Consider the following 25,009-nt stretch of genomic DNA (forward strand, 5'->3'; position numbering starts at 1 on the left):
TATATATATTCAATTAAATTCACATTTATTTGTATAGCGCTTTTCACATTACATATTGTTTCAAAGCAGCTTTACAGAAAATGCATGTTTCTACATTACAATTTAGAGTGATCTTTTATCTGAGGTGACTGTGTCCAAGTATTTCAGAAATGTACCTATACAAATCACGCAGTTAGCTAACAATGTATTAATTTAAACAATGTATTAATTGAAGGCAGGAACAATGAGCTCATTGACGTAATGAATACATGTTGTTAACAAATGATTAGGATACATAGAAAATGTTGCATTGATGCATGTTGATTCAGAGTTTGCTTCATCTGAAGTCCTTGCAGGAGTTTGTGTTCTCTCTTCACAGGTGTTGGTCATCTGAAGTCTGCATAAGCACCTAAACCATAGGGCATTAGGTCAGTAGCAATACTTGATTGATTGACTTAAAGGGATAGTTCACCCAAAAATGAAAATTCTGTCATCATTTACTCACCCTCAAGTTGTTCCAAACCTGTATGAGTTTCTTTGTTCTGCTGAACACAAAGGAAGATATTTGGAAGAATGTTTGTAATCAACAGATCTCGGTCCCCATTGACTTCCATAGTAGGAAAAAAATATACTATGGTAGTCAATGGGGACCGAGATCTGTTTGGTTACAAACATTCTTCCAAATATCTTCCTTTGTGTTCAGCACTTGAGGGTGAGTAAACAATGATAGAATTTTCATTTTTGGGTGAACTATCCCTTTAAATGATACGGAACTCAATAGGTAGCCAGTGTAGAGATGATAAAATTTGTGTTATATTATATTTTCTTGACCTAGTAAGAACTCTAGCAGCTGCATTTTGGACTAATTGTAGGATAGCATGTTCCGTAGCTTTGTGATGTTTCTGAAGTGGGAGGCGGCTGGGTTTTTTTGTGTTTTTTTACATATGAAATATGATTTTCGAAAGACAAGTTGCTGTCTAATGGAACACCCAGGTCTTTAACTGTAGAAGATGAAGTAACAGTGCATCAGTACAAGAGATTCTGTGTATGTTGGTCCAATAAGTAATACCTCAGTCTTATCAGAATTTAGAAGAAAATTGACCATAATATTCCCAGAATAATTAGTCATGAACCATTTCATCATCTTTGACTGTTCTTAACCCCACTGCTGTGAGTCATTGCCCTGTATAATGCTTTTCTCAACCCCTCTAGAGAGTGTAATGCTATCGTAGAGTGACATCGGCTGTGTTCCAAAAACGAGTGAGCTGCCTTGCTGTCTACTGTCTATATCTCAAGTGGAACCTTATAAGTGACTGATTAAGGTAGATTTTTGGATTTGAGTTTTAGTTTGGCAGTAGTATGTTGCTAAGCTCCAAAATGCACAAATATAAGGTAAAATAATCTTAGGTAAAATAGTAGTTTTAATTAGATTTAACTATTATTATTTTTACATAACAGGTTTCAGGGCAAAAGCAAGCCTCAAAATGCTGCCTACATAGGGAGCTCACTAGGTTTTGGAACGGGGCCATCCTCTCCACCCCTCAGAGCATTGCATCCTCCACTACTAGTACAAACTGCCAGAATGAATCGCCTATAATGGGGCGTTTTACAGTATCACATATTTAACCTCTTTCATGGACCACCTGCTCTGCAAATGGCCGTGGATCATGAAGGACCAAAACAAGTTGTTGATGATTCAGACTGAGGTCCAAACAACAGAGACTTGGCTTGACACCCAGCCCTCGAGGGCTTTGAGTTCCATCCCTTCGAAGTCCAGATCTTGGACTAATGGGGCAGTTTGTGGAGTGGAAAAGCTTTGATGCTAGCCTTTTTAACAACATGTCCTTTCTATGATTGGGGTGAGAATTGGCCAGCAGGGTTCCAGGAGGAAAATGTAAACCATGGATTAGCTGGACTAATGACCCCTTGCCTGTCGTTGATGTTAATTAGCGTTAATTGGGCGCTTTTAGAGGGTTTCGGAAAGAGAAGAGGGGCCGTCCTGCACATGGTGGAGCTTTCAAGGCCGCCCCTTTCGCTTCTAACACCAGGGCAGGAGCACTTGTGCGCTGACGGCGTCTCTCTGTTTGTTCTTCACTCGTTGTCAGAGACGATTTGTTTTCGCCACAATGAATCCCATTCACTGGGCTTGATCTTCACAGTTATTCAAGGGGTCAGCTTTTTTTTTGGTGGTGGTGGTGGTCGTGAGCTTTGATGCCCCCCATTCCAAATCCAAATCTGAGCTAAAATGCCTAAATTTGCATACTCAATCCTCAATGGATTAGGCAGTACCAAACTGTTGTTTTGGCTCTGGTTGCTGCACTGCCATACCTCACGCACCCGGACGGGGTTTCTTAGTGTGAAATGAGGCCCCAATTTGGTGGATTTTTTTTTTTTTTGGAGGGGGCTAGCTAACACCTGGTATCACTTTATTTACCCTTGTCCGTCTCAGGTCTTGAAAGCTCAGGAACAGCGGGGCCATCGGGGCGGCCCCCGTGGACGTCAGGACTGCCTTTGAAGGGGGGAAATGATGCCCCACATTGGAGCCTCGCCGATGACTTTACCAGTACCGTGACCTTCGTGACCTCATATCCCCCTCCCCACAGCTGCTGGCCCCCATTGGCCTCCGCTGGACTGCAGTGGTGGAGTGAACGGAGAGCATTGGATGGGGGAAGAACGGCGAAAGGTCAACCGGTGGTCAGAAGGTTTTTATTGGGATTGGGAGGCAGAGGGAGAGGGAGAGAGAATGTGTTAAAGACCACCGTCTGAGATTTTAACTGCGGGGAATTTGGCCTCCCTTCTACGTGAAAACCAGGCTGCTTGGACACCGTGTCTGATGCAAGTGCGGATTCTTCACACACCTTTTGGTTTTGAAAAGAATCTGGGATTGCATTTACATGACATAAATTAACCAGTATGAATTTTCCCTGAATCAAACCCATGACCTTGGCATTGCTGGTATACCATGTTGAGCAACAGTATATTTGCATTTATGCATTTGGAAGACACTTTATCCAAAGCAACTTACATTGCAATCAAGGTATACATTTGATGCATTCCCTGGGAACAGAACCCGTGACTTTGCCGTTGCTACCGCCATGTTTTGCATGTTGAGCTACAATAGGTTTACATGTATGCATTCATCTTACATTGCAATATACATTTGATGCATTCCAGTTCATTCCCTGGGAACCAAACCCATTGCTAACGCGAATTGCTGAAAATAAATGCAAAATTATTGAGTGATTACTGTAAGCTATACTGAAGATGAATCGCACCTCTAACTCTCTTCCACTTCAATCGTAGTCCTACAAGACTTTGACTATAATAAGATAGACCAACTGAGATTGAACTTTTAATCTGCTCCAAAATCAGCAGTGTAATTTTTCAGGATTCCGCACACTCCCGCATATTTCCTGTTTTCGGGCTCTTTATCTGCTGCTGGACACAAAAATGACACGAGCAAAAATGCTCCACTAAAGATGTATTGATGCTACGTGTCAGCACTGTTCCACCCAGAGCAGATTTCCATCCTCCATGGGTGGGTAATGTGTGCTTTCCAGGCGGCCGCCATGTCGGAGAAAAACATCGAGAAAACACAAGGTTATCTGCAGATGTGACCCTCTATGTCACGCTCTCTCCGCTAGAGCCGCAGCACAGAGTCACAAGGACTTTCCCTCCAGCGGGCCTGCTTGAGTAATTTATTGCTCCATCGCATGACTGAAGTCCGGGGGTAAAAATGGCCATAAACATCACATTATGGCAGAGAGGTTGGTGGGGGTGTTCAGCAAATCTGTTACAGCCCAGTATTCTGCCTTGTTAAGCTCATTGGTCACAGTCTTCCAGCCTGATAATTTATAATCAAATATCTTTCTCCGGTGACGCGCTGCACATGAGCGCCAAGTTTTGTGTTTCAGCGAGTGGTAAAGTCCGAAAGTTCAAAACAAAGTGCAATGAATTTCCCACCATGCATATTCTCATCTCTCTCTGCAGGCAGTGAATTCAGTTTCTCTAGACTCTCAATACTTTTATCTAGACTTTACAGAGGAGGCCAAGGCTAGTTGCCAAACTTTTTCTTTTTTTTACACCATTAAAACAACAAAACTACAAAAAAGCCATTAAACATATTCACCATTACAGTTAATTTACAACCTTGTGTTGCAATTCTGCAATACAAAAAACAATGGTAACACTTAGTAACACTTGGTAATACGCATTAAGGTATCATGATCATGTTAGTTCATAATGTATCAACTAATATGATAACACTTTACCATAGAAATGGTAGTGTTTTGGTTCATTTGTTAACATTAGTCAATGCATTAACTAACATGAAATAACATTGAGCAATACATTCTTACAGGATTTATTAACCTTTGTTAATAAAAATGTTCATGTTAGTTCAGTGCATTTATTAATGTTAACAAACAAAATGTTTGATCTTATAAATATATTAGTAAATGTTGAGATTAACATTAATTAAGATTAATAAATGTTGCAGAAAAATTGCATTGTTAGTACTTTAGGAATGTAGTTAACTAATGTTAACAAATGAAACCTTATTGTAAAGTGATACCACTAATATTGTTTCCATTATTCCATCATTCCAACACATTATCAAGATTACATAAGTGTTGTTCATTCAAAGATATTTATTTTTTATAGAAATAGTATAAAACTTGACCTGACCTATGAACATATGAAAAATACCCTTGTTTTGAGAACAACTTTTAATTAAAATGTATTTCTTTAGGCTATATATAACCTTTATTGTGTTGTCTTGTTCACTCCAACAACTGTTACAAAGGTATTATGATCTATTGGAATGTTAGTTTGGAAGACAGAATTCAAAACTACTAAAAACCACTGCTGAACAATCCCTCATTACTGAAACTGAGCACTTATGACAATCTCCCTGTGTGACAACTAGCCCCGGTCTCCCGTCCACACACTCCACACACACACTCTTTTATATCTCCATTATCTCTCTGTTCACTTTTGGTCGCTTTTTCCTTCTCTATAGGCATCTTTTTATGGAACTGACATTCCAGTCTAAAACAGAAGCTCTTGTTTAAGGAGTCACCCTCCTAACCAATCCCTTTTTTTTTTTTTCATCTTCCTAGGTTTGAAGCCTGGGAGCAAAGGTCAAGACCCCCTCCAGCTTCAGAGGCATGTCAGGTCATGCTAGCCACATACTGTTGCTCTCCCCGTTTAGCCCAGAAAACTCCAACAAGAAATGTGTGAGTAGACAAGTGCCTGTTCTGGTGTTGCTAAAATGAATTTTTTGAAAGACAGAACCAGTTTTTGCTCATTAACCCCAGAAATTAAGAACTAATAAACTTTAATTTTGTTCTCAAGACCTTCATGAATGTAGTGTGGTATCATGCTTAAAGGAAAATAGCTCAAATATTTTGGTTTAAAAGGTGGAGGTTATGTCTTAGTAGATGTCGGTTGAGTCGGTACAATGCAGAAGGTTGTGCTTCAGGCGGGTGTCCGGGTCATGGGGGTCATCAGTGCCTTTGCCCGTATTTTGACTGTATCAGCACATGGCAAAAGCTTCATATTGCTTCCACTGTGAAAAATGAGACTTGGATGCATAAACAGGAAAAAAAATTAGGGAGACATGCAAGACTCCTCAGAATAGATAAACAAATAACCAAATAAATCTAGAGGACATTGGGGTGAGGGCAGGCAACCCCATAAGGGTCAGTACAGGAACAGATAAATCTCAGTTAAAGACGCCATGCTTCACAACGTCTAACCTCTTAATCAACTCTAATCGGACAGAGGAAGGAGGGCACTGTCCGAACAAAACGCAATATGAAGCACAAATGTAAAGGCACTCATCCAAAATTTAAATCTGTCCTTATAATAAATTGGCTGTTTTCATAGACAATACTTTCATATTTTTATAGACAAATGCCTATGTATGCTTAAAATATATGTACAGAAATCTTTTGTAACAATATACACCACCGTTCAAAAGTTTGGGGTCAGTATTTTTTTTTTTTCTTTGTTTAAAAAAAAAAAAAAAAGTAATCATTTTATTAATCATGGATGTGTTTATTTGATAAAAAAGTGATTGTAAATATTTATACTGTTAGAAAAGATTTCTATTTTGAATAAATGCTGCTCTTTTTAACTTTTTAGTCATCAATGAATCCTGAAAAAAGCATCGCAGGTTCCAAAAGATCATGTGACACTGAAGACTGAAGTAATGGTTGATGAAAATGCAGCTTTGCATCAAAGAAATAAATTTGAAGTATATTAAAATAGAAAAACATTATTTTAATTTGTAATAATATTTCACAATATTACTGTTTTTCCTGTATTTTTGATCAAATAAATGCAGGTTTGATGAGCATCAGAGACTTCTTTCAAAAAGGAATATATATATTAAATATGATGTATTATGCATACAGACACAGACACTAACATCTATCTATCTATCATCTAAATTTAAGATCATGCATTGGTATGATTTTAAGATTACGGTTGATACTTTCAAGTTTCAAAACATTTATTTTTGTCTTTGTTCTGAGGTTTTAATTGATCTATGAATAGGTGAATAGATGACAACTGATCATTCACTACTTGGAAAAGTGGACCTTCAGACCATATTTTGCTTCACACTCGGGTTACCCAAGTGATTGTTCATGGGTACATTTTTGGACTGGGCTGTCTTTCACGTCAGAAACAGAGGCATTGAATCATGGGTCACAAACTGTCAGAGCTTCCATAAATTAACCTGCAAACCAGTGGCCTTTGCATTTCCTAGGCCATGCTATGTGGTCATGTTTACTCCCTGACCTCAAACCGGGAGTCACTGTGCCAGTTGCTGCAGTCATCAGTCACCTCATACCAGTGCATTCATCTTCACAATCCGTCAGAGCCAGAGATGCATCTGACACACGGATGATTGTTCTCGGGATGATCATACAATATAGCTCCATTCAATACAAGAGATATCTGGTGGCACTTTTACCGATTCAGTATTGCTCAATAAAGGGATTTTTTCACTCACTATTTACTCTCTCCCCCATGTTGTTCCAAACCAGATTCAAGTTCTCACTTGTGCCATGTCAAGATCACGTCATTTTTAACTTTTGGTATGTTACTCATATTAAGCGATTTTATGACCACTAAAGACACAAGTTGATTAAGTTGTATGGACTACGTTTGTGCTGTTTTATGTTCTTTTGGAGCTTGACAGAAATGATGACTATAAACTATCTTTGTGGAAAAGAGCAGCATGATGATCCTTCAGAAACCCTCCTTTTTTGTTCCACAGGAAAAAACAACAGTTTGAAACAACATGAGGGTGAGTTCTTTAACTGAACCTCTAATTTAATTGAATGATATTAGAAAACCATTCATTTTTAAATGCCATCACTGTATAGAATTACACATAATCACCACCCCCACCGAATAACGCCCTTGGTCAGTATGCCACAGAATGATCTAATAGCCAGTCAAAAGGCTAATTGGGGGACAGGTAGGGTTACATGTGACAACAATTAAGCCAAGCTAAAGGCCAACTTTATGGCCTCTAGCACTAGAAGTGCTGTGCTAAACAGGGACAACAATAACATTGAGCTTTTTTATTTGCATGCTGCTAAATTGGGGACCATATGTTTCGTGAGCATATCTAAATAATTCATTTTCTTTCATTTACATTTATTTACTATACGCTTCATATTTAAACATGTTTTAATTCATTGTAAATAATGCTGGCAGTGTTTTGATTGTTTTATTGCCATTGTTTTGCTAAGGCATCAACACAAAGATGAATGTTTACTTTGCATGTAATGTTGGACAGAGAGGGAGGCATAACTGTTTAAACTGGTTAATGGAATACTGCACTTACTAAATGGAGGAAATGTCCCACAGTGACTTTGGAAGATTTTGACGGAGGTGGGAAAATATAAATGTTTCTCAATGCTATTGAGGTCGTCTTAGATATATTCAGTGTTGGGGAAGGTTATAATGTGCTACAATATTGCGTTACTTCCTAAAAATTGCATTACTTTGTTACTTTTTATGGAAAGTAATGCATTGCATAATGCGTATAACCTTTCAGCTGTGCTGCCATTCTGGACTTTAGAAGAATAGGACACAGGAGAAGTTCAACACTCTCACTTAAGCAAAAAATAAAAAATGATACACCAATGTGATGTTTATCTAAAGTCATTTTTGCTTATTTTTACTGTTGAACATCGAAGGTCAGCAGCAAAGACATTGGTTAATAAAGTGAGATTAAATACATAAAATATATTTTGTGTTGTTTTACATATTTAATTATTGCAGGTTTGCGTAATATTCGGAGTTTGCATTTCATTGTTTTTATTCATTTCGAGGAATACTGAATCTGTTTTTGTGCAAGTGAGGTGAGTAAATGCCTGCTCACATTTAGTCTAGAACAGGGGTGTCCAAACTCGGTCCTGGAAGAGCCACTGTCCTGCAGAGTTCAGCTCCAACTCTCCGCAACACTCCTGCCTGGACGTTTACAGTGTACCTAAGACCTTGGTTATCTGCTTCAGGTGTGTTTATTTGGGGTTGAAGCTGAACTCTGCAGGATAGTGGCCTTTCAGGAGCAGGATTGGACACCCCTGTGCTATAACTACAATAACCATAAGCATACCAACGCCTCTGCACTTACTCACGACTTCTCTCAACATGGGGACAGAAGAGCTCTCAGACAATAAATGGGAAAACAAAGTAACTTGCATTCAAAAAACAGTATTTAAAAAAAAAAAAAGTATTTTGATGTAAATGTAAAGTAATGCATTACTTTACTAGTTACTTGAAAAAGTAATCTGATTACTTAGCTTTCATTACTTGTAATGCATTAACCAACAGTGGACATGGTAAAACAATATATCTTGCTAACAAAGCAGTCTTATTTAGTACTTGTTGCATTGTGATTACTTTAAACATTTCCATTACCTCTATTTGACCTCTATTTGCTTATCCAAATCATGTACACTGTATTAGGAATGTGTACTGTTTATCAGAGTTACAGTTAAATGTTTTTCCTAGATACTTATACTCTTAAAAATAAAGGTTCTTTATTGGCATCTATGGTTCCACGAAGAACCTTTAAAATCCATGAAACCTTTCCATTGCACAAAATATTTTTTATATTATTAAAATGTTCTTCACACTAAGAAAATAAAATAAAAAGTTGTCGAACTGGACGCTTCTTTGGGGAACCTGAAATGGTTCTTCACTGTGAAGGTTCTCTTTTGGAACCTTATTTGTAAGAGTGTATGAGTTTCCTCATAAATATAATTTCCATGATATGACAAAGTGCTGGCAAAAAGAAGAGCATTTAAACTTTTCTGTCTGAAAATAGTTGGATTCATTACAAACGCTAATAAAAAGGTTGTACGTTGTAAAAAGCAAATGCAGTGTTTTAATTAAGCAGTAAAGTCAAGCCAAACTTTATTTATAGAGCACATTTAACACAACCACAGCTGATCCGAAGTGCATTACAATAAGGAGGAATTACAGATTCCTAAAAATAAATCCAGTCCACATTTACTACATGATTTTACACAATCTAATTTTTAAGACGATCCTAATTTATTCTTGTTGAAGTAACGCTGAATCATTTACAACAGATGCACATTTATGTGCATATAAACAAGGCTTAAAATAGTAAATTATGGCATCAGTTAGTTCAATGTCTTTAACGTTTACACTTCCTCACAGCTTTAAGGTGTAATGGTAAAACCCAGTGCATGTCACTGTAATTTACACTGTGGCCTTTTGTGCTTTAACAGATTCCCAGTATGCTCATTACAGACTAAACTAACAGAAGCGAAGTCTCCTGCGAGGAGCCTTTGTCAAATGGTGTAAACTCCAACACCTCAACGACACGCTTATAAAAACAAGGTAGCTAACAAATAATTCCATCATTTTTTTTTTTTTTTTTGCTCGTTTATTTGCTTATTTAGCATTATATATTTCTGTTCTATGCACTGAAATTAAAAGTGCACAAAGCAAACATGTATTGGATTGAATTAAAATCTGAAATCTGTTATGATGAAATGTAACATACAGTAAACGATACTTGTTTTCTAACAATATTTTTGGGTGATGAACTGTTCTGATGAAAGTGCAAATGTGCATAGTTTTTGAAAACATCAAAAGACAGTTTCTGCACATAGGCCTATCTAAATGAATCGTTTAATCAAAACAAAATTGTTAGATAACAGATTAAAACTGAGGAATTCTCACTTTCAGTAGGCCTACCTCTTTTTTGTCCCGGCAAATAATGATAATGAAAAATAATCAGTGTTAATGTCTTTTTGTCAAGATCTCTTGAGTTTCTCTCTGCTTGAGATTGTTAAACAATTCACATTAATTGTGCAAGAGCAGCGCCTTTGTCCAATTGGACAAAGACTTTTTTTCTAGCACCTCCACTGACCAGTTGAGGAGCTTAGCGTATCCAAGCCCCGCCCCGTGTGAAGGCGTCATACACTAATATGGTCACTATGTCCTTATATGCAATGTGGTGGGCGGAGCTTCAGGAACCACGGCTGTTTAGTGTCACTTTCACCGAATTCTTAACTACGCTTCTCAGAGATGAATCGGACAGCTGGCGGGTGAAACGCAGTGAATCTCCTCTTCTAAACAACCTACAAGTCTTGACGGATTATTTAGGGACTTTCCTGGTACAAAGAATTGTGTCATATGGAAAGAACTCATAGCGTTTATTCATTTTCATTTTATTTACACGTTTTTTCACAATAATATTTCGCATGCTGTCTTGTTCAGACGAAGATTACGACTAGGTATGGTGTCAGTATGAGTATTGGAAAACGCTTTCTTTTATAGTTTCCGTTAAATACCTAATAATAATAAGTCTCACAATCTCACATTAAACTTCACACGTGGGATTTCGAGAAGATCGTGAAGTTTCAAACACGGATGGTCCTCTCGTGACGCGACGTACGCGCTCGGACATTCTCGCGCAAAACTGACCGTATTCGGAGCGACTGAAACTTGGAACATGTTTTGGGGATTTCTCACGCAATAATTATGCCACCCTCTCGTTTACTTTGTAAATATTCCAAGAACAATTGTGAGTAGAGAATTAAAGTTTGTGTCGTAGAAAGATCTCTGAGGTGGGGAAGCGCCGCGCGCCTCGTCTCGATCTCCTCCTCCCCGCTTGAAAGGAGTTGCATTGTATCGGTCGTTACCACAGAAAGTGTTGCGGGATAGCATGGCAATGGTAGTAAATCAGTGGCAAGAGAACATTTCGACTGATCCCGGGTCCCAGCTGCAAATGTGCAGTCAGGAGCCCGGCGGGACACCGGGAACTCCCTCAGGTTCAACCCCGGGCAACGACGCGCTCTCCGGGGACAAAATTCCCAACGTGGACTGCATGGTGTGCGGGGACAAGTCCAGCGGCAAACACTACGGCCAGTTTACGTGCGAGGGGTGCAAGAGCTTCTTCAAGCGCTCGGTGAGACGGAACCTGAGTTACACCTGCCGGGGGAACCGCGACTGTCCCATTGACCAGCACCATCGGAACCAGTGCCAGTATTGCCGGCTGAAGAAGTGCTTGAAAGTCGGAATGAGGAGAGAGGGTAAGATCTCACAGTGTTTAACTGGTGCGTGCAATTGACAAATACACATTTAACAGCTGTAGTAAGACAAATCTGATCAGAAATGTGAAATGATTCAAATGCTATATAGTTGAAACTGGGAGACGTTATAAAATGGTATCAAACCAATCCATTGTAGGCTACTTTGAAATAATGGTTATAGTGGTTCTTATGTTCAGCTCTTCTAATCAAGATCATTTTGGTTGTATAGGGTTCTTGAGTTGTTGATATGGTTCTTTGGAGATTTAAAATAGTTCTTGATTGCAGAAAGTTGACATTCTTCCAATCAGTTTTGTTATCTGGGTTAATTAAGCACCAGTGGTTTTCCAAAAAAAAACAAAAAAACAAAAAAACATATTAGACATTTTGGTTCTAATTGGAAATGTTATTGTAATCATAAATCAAAGAGATGTCTTTTAAACAGAATAGGCTGTTTCTTTCTTAAACATATCTTGATGTCTGAGGTGACAGATATCATGTTACCAGAGTAACTGGTTTAACTGATATTTTTGGGGAACATTTTTGTATAAGTGACCCTTTTTTACACGCAATGTAATTTTCTTTTACAGTAGAAACATATTTTAAAGTTTAAATGGAATTGCTGCTTGTGAAATCAAAGTGGTGATGACTTCATTGCACCTTTTCAACTTACTACTGAGGAAAACTTTTTATACGAAACTCTGAAATCTGATCAAAACTCACTTAAATCTTGCATAAATTACACAAATAAGTTCTAAGTTCCTCAAATAACTTTTTATTCTACAGTAAATATCTACTGTTGCTTTAAGTACCCAAAAAAACATAGTATAACCTGAATAACCTGCAATGTAACACCAAAAACTTTTTTAATCTCCAAAAAACAAAATAGCCGCTCAAGAAAAGGACATATACATAAGAATGATGAATATAAGTGTAGAATTTAGTAGTAATGGATGGATTTGTTTAAAAGCTCATTGCAGCACCAATTTAATTTAATTATATATTTAATAATGTGTTTGTTTGAAAATATAATTCAGACTAATCTTGACTATTTGGTTGTTTAATTGTGCAAATAACATTCAACTGCAAGAGAAAAAATATGATAATTTTTTACAAATCAAACAACAAATTTCCTTGTTTGCAGATTAAGATGAGACATTTGGAGTCTAAATAGTAATTTGTGGCATGATCAGTTTGCAAAGTCAGGTTTAATTCAAATGTAGCAAAGATCCTAATTCGTTTGGGTTTATGAAAATCACTGCAGGGAAAATTCATCTAGTCATGTCTTCAGAGTTCAGACTGAAAGAACATTCAGTCTCCTGATTCTCTTGTCGGTTGACCTTTGAGCTATCTGTGTGAGTCTCAATGAGGAATATGGCCCAGAATTATTCTGTAGCCTGTTATAATATTGCATTTCTGTCACAGTAGACACTAACCATCTCTAACACCTCAACTCAGTCATTATTGTATTGGCTCTTTCATGGATTTTCCAATCATTCTGTTGAGTTTTCTAATGCATAGAGGAGACTGGGGATATTTGTCACAAAGGAAAGTTGTCCAAATACCCAGTGGTTTTGTTTGTTGGTTTCAACATTGGTTTAAGTATTTGTATAATGCATTAATAATAATTTATTGTTTTATTGTCTCTCATAATTGTTTTACTCTTTAATGGTAATGAACTGATAGCAGATTCCACAGTGACAACTTACCCCCTAGAGTGTGATGAATCTATTTGAAACTAAAACATGAAAGCATTGAAATCATTCGAGTGACAATGCCTTTGTGTAGCTGTGAAAACATCAGCCGCCTCAACAGTTAAAACATGTTAAGACAATGGCTTGTTTTACCTGTCTGCATGCATTCACTTATCAATAATATACTTTTTTTCTTCACTCTTTAGGCCCGTTAGGTTTCTAGTAGTAGAAAGAAAAACTGAAATAGTATTTTCTTGTACTCTAATAATCTTTGGTTTATTTACAACTTTGAAAGATACTTTATACAGTGTGTGTTGCACTTGTACAGACAAAATAGATGTAGACAGGAACACATGCAGCCTCGCTGCTTCTTTTCATTCATAAATGATATCTCCTCTGAATTATGCAATTCAGTCACTCGCGAAGAGAAGCACCTTGTACCGAGCCATTACAGATATTCTGCATTCATAACACAATTTGAGCCAAACAAACAAAACACTTGGCTCAGATACTTTGGTCCTTGTGCATGAGATTTATGATTAACATTCACACATTACAGATTCAAACTAGATCAGTTTTTGTTAAATACGTATGCAGATAAATGAATAAACGATATAAATATGATATATTCATGATTTGTGATACAACTTCCACTTTGGTGTCGCCTCTTGGGTTCTCAACATTGTATTTTACATGAAACTTCAAAAAAACGTCTTTTAGCAGTTCAGATTCTGTAACTCACAGAACTGGCTTTTCTTCTATTGGTTGAATCCTGCTAATAATTTGTCTCTCACAAATTCACTAGTTCATGTAATCTATGAGTGTGATATAGACAGCACAGGACTTGAGCTCTTAGAACATGTTCACACTTTGTATGTTTGGTTTGATTAAAACAAACCCTCGTGCGATTGCTCAGTTAGTGCGGTTCATTTGAACAAGTGTGAACGCTGCCATCTGAACTGGTGCACCAAACAAGCGGAACGAGAGGCTGAAAAGATGGGTCTCGTCTGCTTCTAAACGAACTCTGCTGCGGTTCGACTGAAATATGAACGCAACACGGACCAAAGACGTGTAAACAAACCAAAAACGGGACATGATGTCACAAGATGTGACCCTAAAAAGGACAGAATGCTCAAGCACAGCGTCATAGTCACAATGTTTCCCATCACAGTTCGGTACAGCATCAGAACCGCGTCTCCTCGCAGCAGATCTTTGTTTGTGTGTGACGGAGGGATTCCTGACGTTGTTTTGACTCCTTTACACATTTTATAAGTTCTTCACGAGTTCTCAGCTGGTCCAAATACCATCATGTGTCGGCTATGCACATACAACGAGTGCATTTAGCTCAGCACACAGCATTGTTTTGGATGTTCGGTAAGTCCCATTGCGAAATATATGTTATAAAAGCCAACCAATCAGGTTGTGAACACATCCCTATGACTTGAGGTTCTGTGTTAAAATGCGTCAGGGCTAAGTTTATTTTTTTGGTCCGGACCAAAAAAGTGTGAACACATCCTAAGATACAGTACCTCCCTGCACTACTTGATGAAAGAAAGATAGCAGTATTAATGCATAGCGAGGTTAATAGATTATAAATGTATTAGGATAGGAATAAAGGTGGTTGAATTGTAATAGGATTGAGGTAAGCAGATGCTTATATATCCTTGGAATATGATTGAAAGGATTAGATGAACAAGCCAGACTGAACATATGTTTAGACATTTTGTAATCATCGTTCTTCAAAAAAAAGTAAATGGTTCAGGTATCAGTCAGATAATGCTTTGATAGTATAGATCATTAGTAGCCTTGAAACTCTTGAACGTTTGCATAACTAATGCTTGTTATGGATGAGGTCATACGCATTTCGTTCTAAGGTTCTTTGTGTTCCGCAGCACTCAGAAATCCCACTCTCTCCTCCTACGAGTTCATCACATGCGTTTAGTAATGAATGGGGCAGAATCACGCTGCTGTTTCCACTGAGACCCTCCCGTACACATGTACTTTTTAGTGGAGATTTCAAACAACAGAATGTGACCTTGTCTCTTATGAAAAAACTAGATGGTTTTGCAGCCTGATTTTACACAAGAGATAACCTTCTGGGGATGTTCTGTAGAAACTTCGAAAAACCCAGAAGTGCATCAGTTTTGATGTGAAACATCTGTCATCATTATTTACTCATCTTCAGGTTGTTCCAAACTCATTTCTTGCAACACAAGGGAAAATTTCTGAAAAACCTTCATGGAGCCTAAATGTGAATAACAGAATCCTTTTACCTTGCACCAACACATAAATCTGAAGAACCTGTAATGTAGCAACTCAAGACCTGAAGGATTCAGCCAAGCGCGTTCAGAGATGATCTTCCTCCTAGCACTCTTCATCTTCGATCGCTCTACCTGTGTTTACACCTTACGGCTGCTCTTGACATGATGACTGACATTCCAGCCTGACAAAGGGCGCCTCTGATTGAAAGAAAGCAGCTTGATTGCCTTGTCAGTTCCACAGGCTTCTGCAAGTACGTGCATCTGCTGGAATGTTCCTTGTGCAAGGCCGTGACCTTTGTCAAAACTAGAAAACGGCCACTGACTTAAGAAAGTCTGACATTCACATGCAAAAGGGCTAGCATACAAAATCTCACAGACTTACATTGAGTGAGGAATTTGAGCGACATATTCGAATATAACCTATATTCGTGTGTAATATAGTTGTTTGTGAAAAATGTCGGCAAAGTTTTGAAGATCAGAGTGCATGACTCCTACTAAAAGAAAGAATCGATTCTGAACTCCTGAAACGAGTCGTCAGCATTTCCAGTCTTACTTCCTGTTACGTAGGTTTGAATCAAATTAGCAAAATTGCATTACCAGCCTATGGTCTTCATTGGGTGCCCGTAAACAATGTTTACTTTGATCCGCCCTCAAACACTGTAGTTGTCGCTGAGGCCTGGAAGAGTTTGGTTTGTGTTGATGACATGTCGAGAAGATGCGGTTTTCTGCGCTGCAAATCCACTTTAAATGCTCTTCTAAATGAGGACTCGTGCTGGAATTGATATGGTAAAACCGACGCCATTGTTTATGTTCGTATCACTGCGTATCAAGCCCCGATGCATCCAGTGCTGAAATTCAGATATGGTAATGGGCATTTCGTTACTGACACACGGTGTAAGTGGTCGACCAAGCACAATAAACTGAGCCATCTGACCAATCAGAGCACAGTAGGGTCTCAGAAAGGAGGGGTTTAGAGAGAGAGAATCATTTAATGAACTGCAATGTATATTATGAGAAAATTAAAGTGTTTTTTGACCTTGGATGCATGTTAACCTGTTGTAGGAGTCCTCCAAAACAAAATTAGGAACTTTTAAAATTGCATAATAGTGGTACTTTAAAATAAAACTAATAAAAACACGACACAATTAAAAAAACTTAACTAAAATGAAAATTAAATATTCATACCATTAATAATAAAAACGATTATAGACACTAAAATAACACTTGCAAGCAGCCACCTAGTAACCAATTTCATGCAGAATAGCCTGAGATGTGAAAATGTCACATTGTAAGAGGATTGGATGTTAGCAGCATGCATGCAGATGTACAGTAGTTAACAGTGCATGTCCGCCATGTGCTGCCGTTGCCGAGCGTCTCAGGAAACGTGCTGAAACTGTGACTTCATCCCATGACCTGTAAGTCACTCGCTTCCCATGTGCAGGGTGAAATATAGGTCAATGGAAAGTAAACATTAATAATAGACAGGATCATAGCAAAGTCCAAATGTGACGGCTCTCTGTGGGGTTTGGGTAAATATCACCCTGCCACCTGGTCGATTGGCTAATCCTGCTGTTCAACCCATTTGAACAGGTGACCTCCGCCAGAGGAGACTCTGATTTGCCGTGTAACATAATGCTTTATGATTCTTCAAATACAGCAGTGTCAAAAAGTCTGAGAGGCCTAGATTTTTTTTTTTTTTACGTTTTAGGGTTTTGAAAAACTGTAAAACAAGGAAATGTTACGATGCTTAAGATTTTGCATCATATCCAACTCAAAAAACGGAGGCATAACAAAAAGTTTTATTCTATTGTTCTGCTGATAATCGGTGTTGTTATGAACTAAAACTGTATATTAAAAAATGTTCATTGATTGAAATTTTGCTGAAATGAAATTAAATAAAAATATTAGATGAAAAACTCAAACTTAATGAAACATGAAAATATAAAAATAAAAGCTAATTCAAAATACTAATAAACATAATAATATATGAATAATAGTAAAATTACACTGCTCAATGTTAAGAGTAAGTTTAAGAATGCTGTAAAATTCAGACTGTTCAGATTCACTTTTCATATTCTGTCACATCATGCGCCTCTGTTTTATTTGTTCAAGTGTGACTTGCTCCTAATTCAAAATGATTCAGGCAATGGATTTGCACACCTGAGTGACGTTAAATGTTTGTGCAGAAATGTGGTCCAACACCTCAATGTCACACATTTTTGCTCAGCAAATATTGTGCACCTTCCCCCGCCCTCCTCGTCTTATGGCATGCCGGAGCGCCATCACAACCAGTTTCAGGAGAGAACGCAAACGAGGAACTGGAAAGTCCAGCTTTGTTAACCTTTGACCTCTGAGTGTAAGTGGTGTGTTAATTCCATGACACACGTGAAGCACGGTCACGATTTAGATTTTTCAGAGCCTCATAAGAATGCAGGTCAACTTTGGCTCTGACTAAATAATGCTGCTAGAGGGCCTGAGTGCTCTTTAAAAAAAAAAAAAAAAAAAAGTTTTCCTGTTTTATGCAGAGAGAAATGGGTCCATTTTACATTCTCAAACCTCCAAAATCCCCTTTCCTGAATTTGTTTTGGACTAGCAGGTAGTCCTGTCCCCAAACTCAAAGTTCTTATATCAAACTCAGTCTGGCTGCTCAAACAAACTGATTGCAATTCTGTTTGGTGCAAATAGTGGTGTAGAAATGACCCACCTCACCTTTAATTTAACATGCCAGTGTTTGGCTTTTATCTGAACTGGAATTGATAAAGAAATTTTAATTCTCCAGATACTGTTTACACTACTGTTGAAAATTCTGGGGTCAGAAAGTCATTAATATGTTTATTTAGCAAGGATGCATTAAATTGATCAAAAGTGACTAAAGACATTTATATTTTTTTTATAAAAATCTATTTCAAATAAATGCTGTTCTTTTGAGCTTTCTATTCATCATAGAATCCTGAAAGAAATGGTATTAGGGTTTCCACAAAAATATTGAATAAGACTGATAATAATAAGAAATGTTTCTTGAGCAGCAATTCAGCATATTTAAAATATATTAAAACAGAAATAGTATTTCACAATATTACTGTTTTTACAGTATTGTTGATCAAATAAATGCAGCCTCGGTGAGCATAAGAGACTTCTTTCAAAAACATAAATAAAATCTTACCTACCGCAAATTTTTACCCCTGTTTCTCCACTTTCTCTTCCTTCCTTCCTAAAGGAAGTATTGTATTTCATATCATAATGAGAGCATTGTTTGCTACTGTTCCTTCCTTTTATGTCTATTGTGATAGATATATATATATATATATATATATACACACACACACATACATACACACATATACATTATATATATATATATATATATATATATATACATACATAAACATATACACACACACTAAATAACTAATAACAATTATAATTTTACATATATGCTATGACCCCTTTAAAGCATTTCAAAATATATCAGAAAAATATATATATACTACTCAAATTATGATAATAAAACTATGATGATACATCCAGGTCCAGATCTGTCATTTATGAGAAACAACTAAGATAAAGTTGATACTTACATGAAACTCTATTATGTCTAAGAAACATAAAGCAATAACATTTTCCTCGGGGTTTTTGTCACTCGCTCTCTCTCTCTCTTTCATTCGGTGTTCATTTCATGCTTCCTCTGGTTTATAGTAAATGGAGTTATTGGCCAGACAGCAGGATAGTTAAACAGGTGTTTCCCAAATGGGCAGTGAGCTGCACCGTTGCAGGAATGGCCTCTGTTTTGCCCTTCGCCTCTGGCTGAACCATTTGTTTGAGGAAGTGTGAAAAACCTAATTTCACCCATAGTGTTCACTCACTCATTATTCACTGATGTATAGCAAAGGGGTCGGCATCACTCTGATGGGTTTCACAGATGCAATGACTTCATTCACTTAGACATTAGAAAGCAGAAGGAGACTTGGCTTGATCTATTCTGGTGAATGGATCTGGTTGTGTTTGCAAGTAAACACATTAATATCCACTTCTAATGGCTCTTTTATTATGCTTTTTATTTTCACTTCCTCAGCTGTCCAAAGGGGTCGTATGTCCAACTCGCAGACCAGTCCAGGACAGTACCTGAGCAACGGGAGTGACCCATACAACGGGCAGCCGTACCTTTCGGGCTTCATCTCTCTGCTTCTACGGGCCGAGCCGTACCCCACCTCACGCTATGGAGCCCAGTGTATGCAATCCAACAACCTAATGGGCATCGAGAACATCTGTGAATTGGCCGCCCGTTTGCTCTTCAGTGCCGTGGAGTGGGCGAAGAACATCCCTTTCTTTCCTGACCTACAGCTCATGGACCAGGTAAAGCAAATTTGTCAGGACTCTCCTGGAGGGGGGGGGGGGGGGGGCTGGTTTATTGCTATAACAATGGTGAGAGCAATGTAATAAAAGACTGCAATGTTCAATTTAAAATGTAATCAAATAATTAATAATTGTATTATATTTTTGTGTAGGTGGCGCTCTTACGCATGTCGTGGAGTGAGCTGTTTGTTCTGAATGCTGCTCAGTGCTCTATGCCGCTGCACGTTGCGCCCCTGCTGGCCGCTGCTGGTCTACACGCCTCTCCCATGTCAGCCGAGCGGGTGGTGGCCTTCATGGACCACATACGCGTCTTCCAAGAGCAGGTGGAGAAACTAAAAGCCCTTCAGGTAGACACGGCCGAGTACTCCTGCCTGAAGTCCATCGTACTCTTCACCTCTGGTAAGAATAACTTGCCTTTAGACTACTTGGTTTGATTAGTATTTACTACATGTCAATTATGAGTCACAGAGTTAACCTCAATAATACCATTTAAAATGACAACATCTGGGCTGTTTTGTTGATCTTTTTATGTCTAGTTGTCAGTATTGACTATTTGGAGGTTTTTCGTGAGGCTTTAAATTGTGTTTGGTGGTAAATTAATGAATAAATAGAAAATTTACCTGGTTATATATAAAGTGTTACACCCAAAACATTAAAAACAAAAAAGTGCAAAACACCAATCGCTTTGGCACAGAGCTTCAGATTCGGAGATGTCTTGCCCACTGGCTTAGATTATTTCTGATTCCCTGCTCTACCTGTCAGAAATCCTTTTCCTGCCCAGACCTACACTTTTCCAAATGGATGGCTGAACCCACCGCTCTCGATTCTTTTTTTTTTAATCACTCAATCCTTCATGCTTCCATCTATTATTGAAACCAGGCAAGCAGGCCCCCGCCCCAACTCAACTTCCACCAACATGGCTGAATTATGCATGCTGAGTTGTGGAAAGAAGGATTCGCTTCAGTCTGGCTGTGACCTACATAACCTCTGTAGCCCAGGGCATCAATGTGATCCATCCTGCAATTCCAGCCAAAGCCCCCTCCACCCCCTGCCGAGACCTGCCGGCATGAGCTAACAGGGACAGACAAACTCTTGTGGCCCGTAACCTCAGCCCAAACCTCCTATCACCTCACATCGCTCGACAGGCCTCTAATGTCAGCCAGTCGCCCCGATTGCCCGACGCGGTGCGGTGGCAGCTCCCAGCGTGTGTTCACACTGTGAAACACAAAGAGAGAGGGGGATGCTTTTGCCATGTAACGCCAGCGTAAGGGGGACTGGCGCAGAAGCACGCAAGGCTTGTCAGCGCTGACATTACGCCAGGGACTGACACATCAGTGCCCCCCTTACAAAACGCTGCCTACAGTAACTATAGATGTCTTTATCTGGACTCATGGGACATAGACAGAAGTGGCGGTTGTGTCCTGCTCAGCGGGTATCCTCGCCCGCATAGAAATATGAAGCAATTAATCTTTTGTTATCAGAACTGAAGCTCAGCAGGATCAAGTGTACAAGTACACCAATGATGGGTAGCATAACAGAGAGAAAGGCAAAGGAGGTCATTGGTTAAAACCCTGCAATTTTACACACTTGAGTATTTCAGCTGTGTCTTTTTCAGTAAGCACCCACAATCCAGTTTAAGCAGGAGTTAATGCACTTGCCGCTGTGCTTCATTTAAATATGGGTGGGTGGATGGATGAACAGAATGCATTACCTGTGTTGAATTTATTTGAATTGCAATTTTGAAAATTTCTCTTCCTGTCATTTCAATTCAAATTCCAGTTCACCAGTAGGGTGTGGCCAATTCATTTCAATGAAACAACTGCAAAAGAAACACACATTGGAAGTACAGTATTCCTTAATTTTCCCATCTGCTTTTACTTTCTACTTTAGATGCCATGGGTCTGTCTGATGTGGCCCATGTGGAGAGCATCCAGGAGAAGTCCCAGTGTGCTCTTGAAGAGTACGTGCGAAACCAATACCCCAATCAACCCAACCGATTCGGCCGCCTGTTGTTACGGCTACCCTCCCTGCGCATAGTTTCTTCTCCTGTTATCGAACAGCTGTTCTTTGTGCGGCTGGTTGGTAAAACACCCATCGAGACCCTGCTGCGGGACATGCTGCTTTCCGGCTCCAGCTACAACTGGCCTTACATGCCCGTCCAGAGAGACCGGCCCATCTCAATCCATTACAACGAGAACGGGCCCTGATCCCGCCCTCATAATCCATATCACACCCCCACCTCCATGGGGTCATGGCCGATACAGGGAATCTGTCAGCAAGCCACGCCCCTTTCTGCCACATCATCACCGCTCACTTATCTGAAGCACCAGCCGTTTGTTCCGTCAATGGGAATGGACCACAGCGTTCAAACAGACACCGAACTGTTTCCCACAGAGGTTTTCTATGAACAAGGACTGTTTGGCCCAAAGTGCAGTGTCCATTCCTGATTTTGACTCAACCAGAAGCCATTAAAGCTGATGCCAAAACTTTACCAGAAAAGCTATTAACTGTAGACGGACCTTGGAAACTACACCACTTGTATTAACGGGAGAGTCAAGATTCTGTCCGTATGTGTGTGGTGAAGTAAAAACTGAAACTAAGATCCCAGCAGCTGAATATGGGGTGGTGGAAGTTTGTATTCCATCCCCAGTAAAAACCGAGAGAAAGCCATTGCCAAAGTAGGACCGGCATCTGAACTCTCGGGAGTATTTTGTGGAACCGATGACTGAGGTGAAATTTCGTTTGTCTAGTTGATTTTTGCATTTAGGTCTCAGATGAAGTGGAAGGACTTGAAAGAGGCACTTGAAACCAGCCAGATAACCCTCACTTTCCGTGCTTTTCTCAGCTACATCCAAATATTCAGCACATCCAGACAGAATGTTGCCGTATCGAGCACATGCGTCTTGTTAAATACAGGTGTATTTAAAATCTCCTGTAGCATCAAGAAAAACACTAGGGTAAAATAAGGTATTCTGAAACATTAGGGGAATGTCAGGAAAGCTCTGATGTGTCCAACCCAACCAAGTCTATGCTAACTTTACCATATTCTAGTCTCATTTAGTCTCATTTGATCAAGGAGAGTGTTGAGGTGACAGGCAACCACACAAAATGACACCGATTACCCTAATTCACTCGATAAACTCAAGACCTCAATTATGCCAATAGTCTGCCTTTGATGACCAGGTATTTTGTGTAGCATACTGTTGGTTTCATCAAGTTTTTTGTTACTTTCTCACTCGTCTCAATATGTTTAAACCCCGCTGTCACATTTTTTTTTTAACATGGCACTACAGCTTTTAAGGCAGCATTTGGATATAAAAGCCATTGGGACCTTTGAAAGCAGGACCTGTTGTATTAGTTCACAGAATATTTCTATCAAAGTATGTTTTTCTGTATTTTAGGTTTGGAGAAATGAATCAATGAAATAAAATCTGTCATTCACAGAATTGCTGCTGTTGGCATTTTGTTCCTGTTTTTTTATTTTTATTTTTTTATTCTGGTTTGGGCCATAACCTTTTAAACCACTCCTTTATAGATTTACTGTAGGCATGTGTTACTTTTGAGCCATTTTTGCAAGTATAAATGGATTTGAACCCAAAATGCAGATGTATCTGGGTTGACTAAAATAGGTTTTCCTCATAATGTTCCCACCACCATAATGGATGGTAAGGACTATTTTACCAGGATGTTTGGTTCTATCAGCTCAAATAGGTCAACTTTAATCTGATCAAACCACAAAATGTTTCAGGTTTTCCCATGACTTCTATGCCATCGTAATGCATTACTTTATGTTGGTCATTCTTTTTAGTGGATTTTTCAAAAATGCTAAAATATTTACTTATTTTGAAGTGTTTGATTCTTTATGTCATTTTCCCCCATTTCAGTCAAAGCTTATACGCAAAATGTTCTTCAGCTTTTTATGTTTTTTTAATGTTTTTCCCAAAATGTTCTTCAGCTATTTTCTCTGTGTCTCATTTCACTATATGGTTCCATATGATGTGAATCTTTGTATCTAAAAAATGAATTCAGGCACAAGAGCCTTGATCCATTAACATGGGGACACTGGTGATTTCATTTTCAGTAAGTGAATATAGTGAGCAGCTGTGTGTTGTTTGTTTGTTTTTTTCAATGGTGCATTATGGGAATTTATAGGGCGTGATTGAAACTAACGCCATTGTGATCTTTTAAGATCACTGAATACGTTAAATCAATTTAGTTTGGGGGCAATAAATATGAACTAAATAATTGAAAGATTATTTATATTATATAATTATATTGTAAATAAAGATTATTTAATTCATTATTTATATTATTTAACTATATTATATCATTTTTAAGGCAACTAAACACCTGTTTTTAAGATAATAGAATATATATTAAAAAAACAAAACAATTTCATACAATTCTTTTAGAAAATATTCAGTAATGCATAATGTTTAGAGCTCTGTTGGCAGGGTTATAAGTCATGCTTGTGGCCTCCAGACCCCTTCCAGCATTAGAGCAGCTAGTATGAAAATGACTTGTACCTTCATTTCATACCTGTCACTCCAGCTCAACAGTGACCTCCTCACCTCTACATCATGCAATATGACCTCACTGTGAATATAAAATATATTTGCAGCTCCATGTGCCCCGGGGGGTAAGATAAATGTCTGAATGTAGATGCATGTTGGTTTTTATCATCTCATACATATTTCAAGCAACTATAAGGATTCTTAATGTATTTTACATCTACGGACTGATAAAAATTCAGTTTCAATTTTACCATTGTTTAGACCGTGACATGTTTTAATAGTCATGTGATGTCTCAGCTTGTGGTTTAAATGACAAATCTGGAGTCATGCCCCATAAATCATTCAGACGTGGCAGTGATTGTTCCAAACTCTACTATAGCAAACAAATGGGGTGTTGTTGAGAAGTGCTTGAGTCACACACGTTTAACCTCTAACTGATGTGACAATCTCAATTTAACAAGAGGCCTGGATGAACTATAGCAATACAAATATCGAATGTTAAGAATGAAGTCGCCCGCAGCTATAGCGCTTAAACTTGAACATTGGCCACAAGGGCAAACGGTCTGACTCTGGGAGGTTCGGCCAGCCAAATCAATAGTTGAGACGTCAAACTGAAT

The 25,009-nt window shown here is 38.5% G+C and overlaps 1 protein-coding gene across 2 annotated transcripts in view; it reads left to right on the top strand.

The window, feature by feature from the left end:
- The window catches only part of nr2f5 (nuclear receptor subfamily 2, group F, member 5), a 45,924-nt gene extending 22,600 nt beyond the window's left edge, over nt 1–23,324 (top strand). Inside the window, exons 3-6 of one of the 2 annotated variants that reach the window (XM_084384757.1) lie at nt 5,100–5,216; nt 19,598–19,878; nt 20,031–20,277; nt 21,769–23,324. In XM_084384757.1, the coding sequence (XP_084240883.1) occupies nt 5,213–5,216; nt 19,598–19,878; nt 20,031–20,277; nt 21,769–22,085 (849 nt within the window). In that variant the 5' untranslated portion in view covers nt 5,100–5,212 and the 3' untranslated portion in view covers nt 22,086–23,324. Of the gene's footprint in view, nt 1–5,099; nt 5,217–10,553; nt 11,574–19,597; nt 19,879–20,030; nt 20,278–21,768 lie in introns of those variants that run through there. The other variant, XM_084384756.1, reaches the window with a different exon arrangement.
- The last annotated feature ends 1,685 nt before the right edge of the window (nt 23,325–25,009 follow it).

The sequence above is a fragment of the Rutilus rutilus genome (genome assembly GCF_951802725.1).
Source record: "Rutilus rutilus genome assembly, chromosome: 17".
Lineage (NCBI taxonomy): Eukaryota > Metazoa > Chordata > Actinopteri > Cypriniformes > Leuciscidae > Rutilus > Rutilus rutilus.